Source organism: Suricata suricatta, chromosome X, assembly GCF_006229205.1.
Source record: "Suricata suricatta isolate VVHF042 chromosome X, meerkat_22Aug2017_6uvM2_HiC, whole genome shotgun sequence".
Classification (NCBI taxonomy): Eukaryota; Metazoa; Chordata; class Mammalia; order Carnivora; family Herpestidae; genus Suricata; species Suricata suricatta.
The window spans coordinates 93,967,832-93,976,406 of record NC_043717.1 but is presented as its reverse complement, the minus strand read 5'-3'; the positions used below and the strand labels follow the sequence as shown (position 1 = coordinate 93,976,406).

The window sequence follows — 8,575 nt, the reverse complement described above, 5'->3', positions numbered from 1 at the left end:
GACATTGGGGTACATGTGCTCCTATGCATCAGCACTTCTGTACCCCTTGGGTAAATCCCTAGCAGTGCTATCGCTGGGTCATATAGGAGTTCTACTGATAGTTTTTTGAGGAACCTCCACACTGTTTTCCAGGGCAGCTGCACCAGTTTACATTCCCACCAACAGTGTAGGAGGGTGGGGCTGAGCCACTTTAAAGGGCTCACTCATTTAAAATTAAACTGGTCTGTTCACCAGCACCCTTCCGGTTAACGTCATCATGAAGAGAGATTTCCAGCAGCTACCACAGATCCGCTCTCACCGGCATCTTGTCCTGTCTTGATCAATGCCTGCATTTAGGCATTGCCAAAAGGAATAAGGAGATATGGTCAAGATACTGGGGGGTGTAATCAGAGTCCAGATGTGTTCTGACAGGCTTAGACCTGCTCCAACAAGAAGAAATTAAACAGGGCCACAAGTAAAGTACATCCAGGTCTGGAACAAAGTAGATTAGATTTCAAAATGGTGTATGTATTAAAAAAAATGAAAGTGTTTCATTGACTGTGCGCGGGCATGTGGCGTGTGTGCCCAAGGGGCTGGTGTGATATGAGGCCACATTAAAAGACATGGTGTCGAGAATGAAGGAGGTGATAGACTGTCCCTATTTGTCACTCGTCAGACTGTGCCTGGAGGGCACATTCCAATAAAGTGGAACATATTGGGAAGAAACCAGAAGACACTGAGGCAACTTGAAGCAGTGTCCAGAATAGTTGAAAACCATATTTAGCATAAAACAGAGAAACCTCGAGGTACCTCGGAGTATTTAAATGCTGTCTTCAAGGAGCTGAAGCCACATGTGTGGAATTAAAAATCGATCCCTAAGTAGGCTGTCACAGTTTTAAACTACCACTTTTTGCTAATGCCACATCTTTTATCTTAAGGCCACATCACCCCCTGAGTGCTTTTAGGATGCCCTAGGGCACATGAGGCACCAAAAACCCAGGGGCATCCTTAACCCTCCCCCTTTCTCTCCCTTGCATTCATTTTGACACCACCTTTTTTAACTCTACCCCCTGAAAATGTCCCTAGTCTGTCCTCCTTCTTTTATCTTGTTTTGTGCAGTGACCTCAACTAGCTTCCCTAATTTCATCTCCACACACCGTGCCTGGTGAGCTTCCTAAGACACAGATTTTGACATGTTGGTCCCCTGCTTACACCCCCTCAGAGCCCTGTCCGTCATCTACAAAAGTCTAAATCCTTTCCTAGGGGATCTGAGGGCTTCCACAGTCAGGTCTGTGGCTACCTGTCCATCCCCAAGGCCTGCCACTCCCTCTGTCCTTCCCAGCAAGGGCATTTCAGGGCGCTTGTTCCGCAGGCAACCGGCTAGTTAGTGCTCCTGTTCATCTTGGTGCGTCACACTCCATTCCTCTCTTCTTGCCTCATCTAATTCTTACTCGTTTTTCGAAACGAAGCAGCAGAGGGTCTGGCCTATATTGTTAGGCTAGGCGAGGAGTCGCGGCATGGTGCTTTCATTGCCCCCGTGCTCGCTCCAACCATTAACGACAAATATTGACATGCCAAGTCTTGGCGCTGTCGGCATCCCTGGTGCGTGCCTCAGCGCCAGACACACGTGAGGTGCTGGAACCGAAGTGGCCGCCGGAAGACCCCCACCTGTGTTTCTGTGCGTCTTCGCCTCCCCAGTCATGTTCCCCTTGGGTGGGGCTGTCCCATCGACAGCTGCCCTGGAGGGAAGGACTGCTTCTCTATTTCCCTGGCAACTCTCTACTCAGAATAATGAGCCTCCTGGACCCTTTGCCCAACAGAACTGCCAGGTGTCATCTCACCTGCCTTCCCACCTCCAACACACTTGGGAGGCCGCTGACCATTCCTGGAGACCAGCCCTTCAGCAGATCTGCCCTTTCAGCCCTGGGATCATTCCCTCAAGGAGCCCCAAGTGTTTCCAGGGGACGCGGTCTGGGAACCCAGGCCTGTTTTTTCTCTAAGAAGCCAGCTGTGGGAAACCACTGAATCTCCAGAGCTATTGTCATCTAAGCATAGACAGCCGTTCTCACCAGGGCAGGGTGCGCACGTGTGCGCGCGCGCGCTCACATGTGCGTGCGTGCGTGCATATGCACTGGTGTGATTTCTCTGTGTCCATGACAATCTCTGCAGTGTAGAGACCGAGGCCTCCCACATTGGACGGCACTCATCTCCTGTGGGCACATGGAGACCTTTAGGTGGAAGGAGACACACATCGGTAAAAGGAGAGACCCTGGATGTCTGTGTCTGCCTTTCTGTGGTGCCTCCTCTCTCTTCCTCTGAGGATGCTGCTTACAAAACATTGGTTGTGACATTAACCCCGATGGTTGGGATCTATCTGTTCTGAAAGACAGGGAAGTGTTTCAGGAAGAAGAGCCTCCGACTTGCACAGGGGTTCACTCCCGGATTTACCAGAAGATGTCACTGTAGGCTTAAACCAGTACAGAGAGTCAGGGCAGGAGGACTGTCAGCTAAGCATGAAGGTGACTCTGTTATGGGGGTCTAAAATACCCAGCAGCCCCCATTATAATGCATGCCTGGTAAAGCTGGTTCAAAAATTAATCCAAATGTGTCACTGGACTTCATAAATTTCTTTTTTTTCCAAATAAGTAGACTAATTGCCACTAAGCTATTGCCTCCAGCATAGCATAAAGGCTCAATAAATATGTATTGGATGGAGTGAATGAATGCCAGAAGGAGAGGTGGGAGAAGGAAGCACAGAGGAACAATTACCTTTCTTAGTAAAGGCTGCAGGGCAACAAAAGCTGCCGGCCATTAAGCAGTAGGTCTTCACAGACGTGAATTTTAGCGGCGCTAGCAGTCAGGTCCTAGGCAAGCAGTGAGGTACATGAAGGACATCTAGGCCCCTTTCCATTTTCACTCCCAGACGCTTCTCCTGTGCCCCATGCTTATTTATTCCAGAAAAATATATAACATAATTTAAAAAGAAACTTTCTGTGATATTTGCGAGGCGCTTAGAAGATTATCCAGACATTTTGTCCCCAGCTTTCTCCCCCCAATTCCCTGGAGGTTCTAGAAGAGCAGCACAGAGCGCCCCTGTTCTGGAAAACATAGTTTAAGCAGATATACAAACAAGTAATCAAAATTCCATATCAAAAGTGTTTTAACAAAGGTTAAGTGTGGACGTGCTAGCTAAGTGTGGGTGTCCTACAGTGTCACAGAGGAAGAGGCAAGGGCTGGCAGCAAGGGGTGCGGTAAGTTTCCTCAGAGAGGAGATAATACTTGGACTACACCTTGAAGGATGAGTAGAATTTTCCAGTCAAAGAAGGAAGGTCACGCCAAGGAAAAGAAACACCAGGCACAGAATAGAGGCATATGGGATAGACCCCCAGTTGCCTGAGTTGCTCAGAGCCCAAGACTCTAGAGAAACCTTTCCTCAGAGGACATCGGCCAACAGACTCAGACAGCCAGCGGTTGAGTTGGTTCGCTTCGGCAAGCCCACAGTAGCAACACTCTCTCGGATGGGAAGGAATAGATTTCACAATAGATTCCATGAAAGCCGCCAGCCATGATCCAGGTTCCCTATAAGAAACTAAATGCTAATATTCATTGTGTTTTGTTGTTTTCCTTCTACTATGTGCCCTTCCATGACCTCATCCTTCTTCCACTGAATCTGAGTGGGGGAAAATTGTTTTTGTTCATTAAAAGCACCACCCGTGGGTCATTTCTCCTCTCAAGTATGCCTAATCACATCTTACGCTTTGACATTTCTGGTGTGTGGTGCGTGTGTGTGTACCCACTGTGTGCGTGTGCATGTATGCTTGTTTGCTAATATGCTCTTTGAATGAAGAACTTTATCAGTTTGCAACTTTAAAGTGAAGATAGCCATACAACAAAGCTTCCACTCTTGCTGACACCCAGGTGTCCTTTCAGTAGGTAAAGAAAGGGGGCATTTTGGAGCTGACAGAGTTAACTTTGCTAGGCTGGGAATATTATCATGTGAGCAATAGCTGAAACTGGGGTAGTAGCTTGCATATATGCCATTGGCAGCTACCATGTCTATTTCAGTCAGTGACAAACTGCAATGTTTATTTCTGGAGGCCCTGGGCTGCTCTGCCGATCTGTACATTCCACTTCCGTAATGGATGAGCCATGATGTTAAAACAACAGCCAAAATCAAAACATCATCTGGACACTCTTTCAATGACATTTTATTTTTTAATAAGATATCCTGTTTAGACTGGATATTTGGAGAAATGTTTTCGTATATTTAGTAAGAAAGATTATAATTTGAGTTCACTTATCAGCTCCATTATCACTTCAATAAAATCACTTGCGGGGCACCTGAGTGGCTCAGTCAGGTAAGAATCCAACTTTGGCTCAGGTCATGATCTCACGGTTCTTGAGTTTGAGTCCCGCATCAGGCTCTGTGCTAACATCTCGGAGCCTGAAGCCTGCTTAGGATTCTGTGTCTCCCTCTCTCTTTGCCCCTCCCCTGCTCATGCTCTCTGTCTCTCAAAACTAAATAAAACATTTAAAAAAGGCACTTCCACTGGTGTCCATTTGATGCTTAGTTGATGCAAGTTTAAGGGTTGAGGGTATGAAATAAAATGGTTTCACTCTTAGCAAATGAGGATTCTGTCATTGGTTGGAGAAAGAGAAACGGGGGCGGGGGGCAGGGAGAGGGAGTGAAGAGTGACAAGGATCATGTCCTAGGCCTAAACTTTTCCTATTTGTTTTAGCTGCAATACTAGCAAATTGGGTGAAAGAATTAGCTTCCTGGCCAGGCTAGTGGGATTCAGACAAGGATCTGTAACACAGTTCACGGGACAAAGGCCACCAGATCACCATCATTCCGCTTTTGCCTTTCTTACTGACCAGTGAACATCACATAAGCCATGCACCTCCCTGACGCCACTTATGTTGCCCTCATCTCTGATTATTGGTCTTTGCGCTTTGTCGGTAGGAACTTCCACTACATCACCATCCTCCGAGACCCAGTGTCCCGGTACTTGAGCGAATGGAGGCATGTCCAGAGAGGCGCAACGTGGAAAGCATCCCTGCATGTCTGTGATGGAAGACCCCCCACCTCGGAAGAGTTACCCAGCTGCTACACTGGCGATGACTGGTCTGGCTGCCCCCTAAAAGATTTCATGGACTGTCCCTATAATCTAGCCAACAACCGCCAAGTGCGCATGCTCTCTGACCTGACCCTAGTAGGCTGCTACAACCTCTCTGTCATGCCTGAGAAGCAGAGAAACAAGGTCCTCCTGGAAAGTGCCAAAACGAATCTGAAGCAGATGGCGTTCTTCGGCCTCACTGAGTTTCAGCGAAAGACCCAGTATCTCTTTGAGAAAACCTTCAACATGAACTTTATTTCGCCGTTTACCCAATACAATACCACTAGGGCCTCTAGTGTAGAGATCAATGAGGAAATCCAAAAGCGGATTGAGGGACTAAATTTTCTGGATATGGAATTGTACAGCTTTGCAAAAGACCTCTTTTTGCAAAGGTATCAGTTTATGAGGCAGAAGGAGCATCAGGAAGCTAGGCAGAAGCGTCAGGAACAACGCAGATTTCTGAAGGGGAGGTTCCTTAAGACTCATTTCCAGAATCAGGGTCAGAGCCAGAATCCGAGTCAGAATTCGAGTCAGAATTCGAGTCAGAATCCGAGTCAGAATTCGAGTCAGAATCCGAGTCAGAACCGAAATCTGAATGCCAGTCAGAACGTGACTCAAAATCTGATTCAGAACCTGATTCACAATTCGAGCCAGAAGAAGAAGAACCGTGAAAACCAGAAGCAGAACCCAGGCCAAGGGAAGAGTGATGGCAGCACCAGCAATGGCACCAATGACTACATAGGCAGTGTAGAGAAATGGCGTTAAGTGGCTCTCCACGGCCTTTGCACACTTTGTCCCAAAGCGCCAGTAGAAATATGGCAGATCTTAAAACATGAGAGTTTCCAAACAAATACTGCTTCCTTAAGTTTGGAAGTTAAAGAAAAAAGTAAAGATGTTGCCTTTACAGTTGCCTTTCAATTAAATGTTATACTGTGCGTGGGCAAAACAACTCTCAGTATGTAATTAAATTGTCTCCTTTTGGTTTGTTGGAGTATTTATAAAATCCAAAAACCAAACCAGACTTGCCAGAAATGGCTATTTCGATATTTTAAGAAGTGCTTAAATTAGTCACAGAGACAAAATGAAAACATAAAATGTGGCCATTCAACTTATGGCTAAGAAACGGACTCCAAATTATTCATGATACACTGTTAAAGCTCAATCTTGAAGGCAAACATTTATTTCAAGGGGTAAGCATGAATATAAACATTAAAAAAACCCTAAAATTGACCATGAAACCTTTTAGTTTCTTCTGATTTTGCCAAGGAATCTATTTAAATGGCATAAGAACTGATCGTAAATCTTACCATACCATAAGAAATGAAGATTTTTCTGTCCCAAACGCGGGTAGTTTTATGTAAAAACATTGGCTTTTCAAGTAGAACGGGATTCGTATCTTGTTATTTAAGATATGCTTAGAATTTTCAACTTTTTCTACCTTCTACTATCTAAAGGTTTTCAACAGGGTGTATCTCATAGTCAACAAAAACACTTTTCTCCCAAATGGAATACCAGCGTAAGGATCGAATTTTCAGACACTTTCTGGGCACTGTAATTTCAACAATTCTGGAATTTTTTGGCGCTGCTTCTCATTCATTTTAAGGCTTCTCTGAGTTGTGCTCATTCCAAAATGACCCATTTATAGAATCTTTCTTCATAATCTAAATGGTGTGTTGCTGAGTTTCTTGTGATACATAATCCTGGATTAAAGTCAGGACTTCCTTTCTATGGAATTGTCTTATCAATGTTTGTGTAGTGAGGTCCTTATCAAGAAACTCTTGAACAGGATAACGTGTCTAAAAATATTGCTGAAGTTATTCTTGATCAGATATAATTGAACCTGAATATGAGTGAATTGTTATTGACTTTTTGTACATTTTTATTGTACCGTTTCCAGTTGGGCTGGCTATTTCTAGCTCATTTGTTCTTTTTTTTGTGTGTTGACAGATTGTAGACAATTACAAAAGGGGGAAAACGATAGAATAAGCATCAGGATAGCCAGTTACTCAGTAACACCAAAAGCTGTCCCTGGATAATTTGGGTAACCCCCTACCAGGCTCTGTTTTCAGAAGGAACAAAGAGAAAGAGTGCTCTGTGGTGAGGGCACATAGCAGGTGCATATGCATTGAGGAGACTGATTTCATATTGTTAAGTCTCTGCACAAATACTTTTAAGGTATCGGTTATGAATAGAGCAGGACAAGAAGGAGCATGTCCCCCACTGTGCTGGCAAGCATCAGGATTCTGGGAAGTTTCCATTTTATGGGTTTTGCTATACTTTTGTAAGGACTTACACTAACCCCCTGCTGCCAACCCAACAAGACACTTGGAAGTGGCATTTATGTTTTCAGGACTGACGTGCTGCTTAGAAGTGTGAGGATAAAGTCACATCTCATACAGTCTGCTGCTTATTTGCATGATCTGGTTTCATCTGTAATACTGTGGCCACGAGCCGGACAAGGAGCTGAGTATTTGGGTTTAAAAATAAATGTTCTTGACTCTGAGCTGTATCTAAAGTTTCTTTTGTCTGACAGTGTTGCAGTCCTGGGAATTTGGAGAACTGAAAAACTGAAAGGAATTTGCTTAAAACCCAAACACACCTTGAAGTCCATGGGTTTTCAAGTGAAACTATTTTGTGTACGTTGTATTTTTAATATAAAGATCCTGTAGATCACTGTGGTTATTTCAGTTTTGTTTAGTTTCAATTGACAATTTTTGCTCTTAAAACTGAGAGGTACTGCTGGAAAGCAGGATGAAGCCGGAGCCAGTGGAAAAGCTTGTTACAGAAAAACATTCTGTGTTATATTGCTGTGGTGTGCATGGCTTGCAGAGATTAAGTGCATTTTCTCTGTCTATACTGATTATTATATATAAGGGATGTGATAAATACACATTTTTGTCATTATCATATAAATCCCATGATTTCAACTGTAAACATCTGTCCAATGATGTAGCTTTACAAACTATTTGCTGATTTTGTGTAATTTAACAATAGATATGAAATAAAGTTTAAATTACAGACTCTGAGTAATTTCATGATTTCAGGTTTACGCACCATGGACAGGATTTTCTTTTCTCAAGGAGTTTCCTTTTTCACCGTCGGCCACCAGGTGTGGACATGATGTGGCCCATTCTAATCTACCATACTAATAATGGCGTTAGCTTTGGGGGCTTCCTTCTGGGAGTCCACCCCATTTCTTCTTCTCAGTAAGACAAAGTTGTCAAGGAGAGACAAAAGTTGCTATGTCTTTTAGTCAGTGTGGACCACAATAGCAAAATACAATAAACTGGGTGGCTCATCAACAACAAAATCTTATTTCCCCACAGCGCTGGAGTCTGATGGTCTGAGACCAGGATGCCAGCATCGTCAGGTTCCGGGGAGGGCTGTCTTTCCAGTTGATGGCTGACTTCTTGCTCTATGGTCACACGGCAAAAAGTAGCTAGCTAGTCTTCTGGCCTCTTAAAAGGGCACTAATTCCA

General features: G+C 44.4%; 1 protein-coding gene across 1 annotated transcript in view; it reads left to right on the top strand.

Moving 5' to 3' along the window:
* Positions 1–8,122, top strand: part of HS6ST2 (heparan sulfate 6-O-sulfotransferase 2) — an 85,490-nt gene extending 77,368 nt beyond the window's left edge. Inside the window, exon 6 of the mRNA XM_029929707.1 lies at positions 4,943–8,122. Coding sequence (XP_029785567.1) covers positions 4,943–5,861 — 919 coding nt within the window. The 3' untranslated portion in view covers positions 5,862–8,122. The remainder of the gene's footprint in view (positions 1–4,942) is intronic.
* The last annotated feature ends 453 nt before the right edge of the window (positions 8,123–8,575 follow it).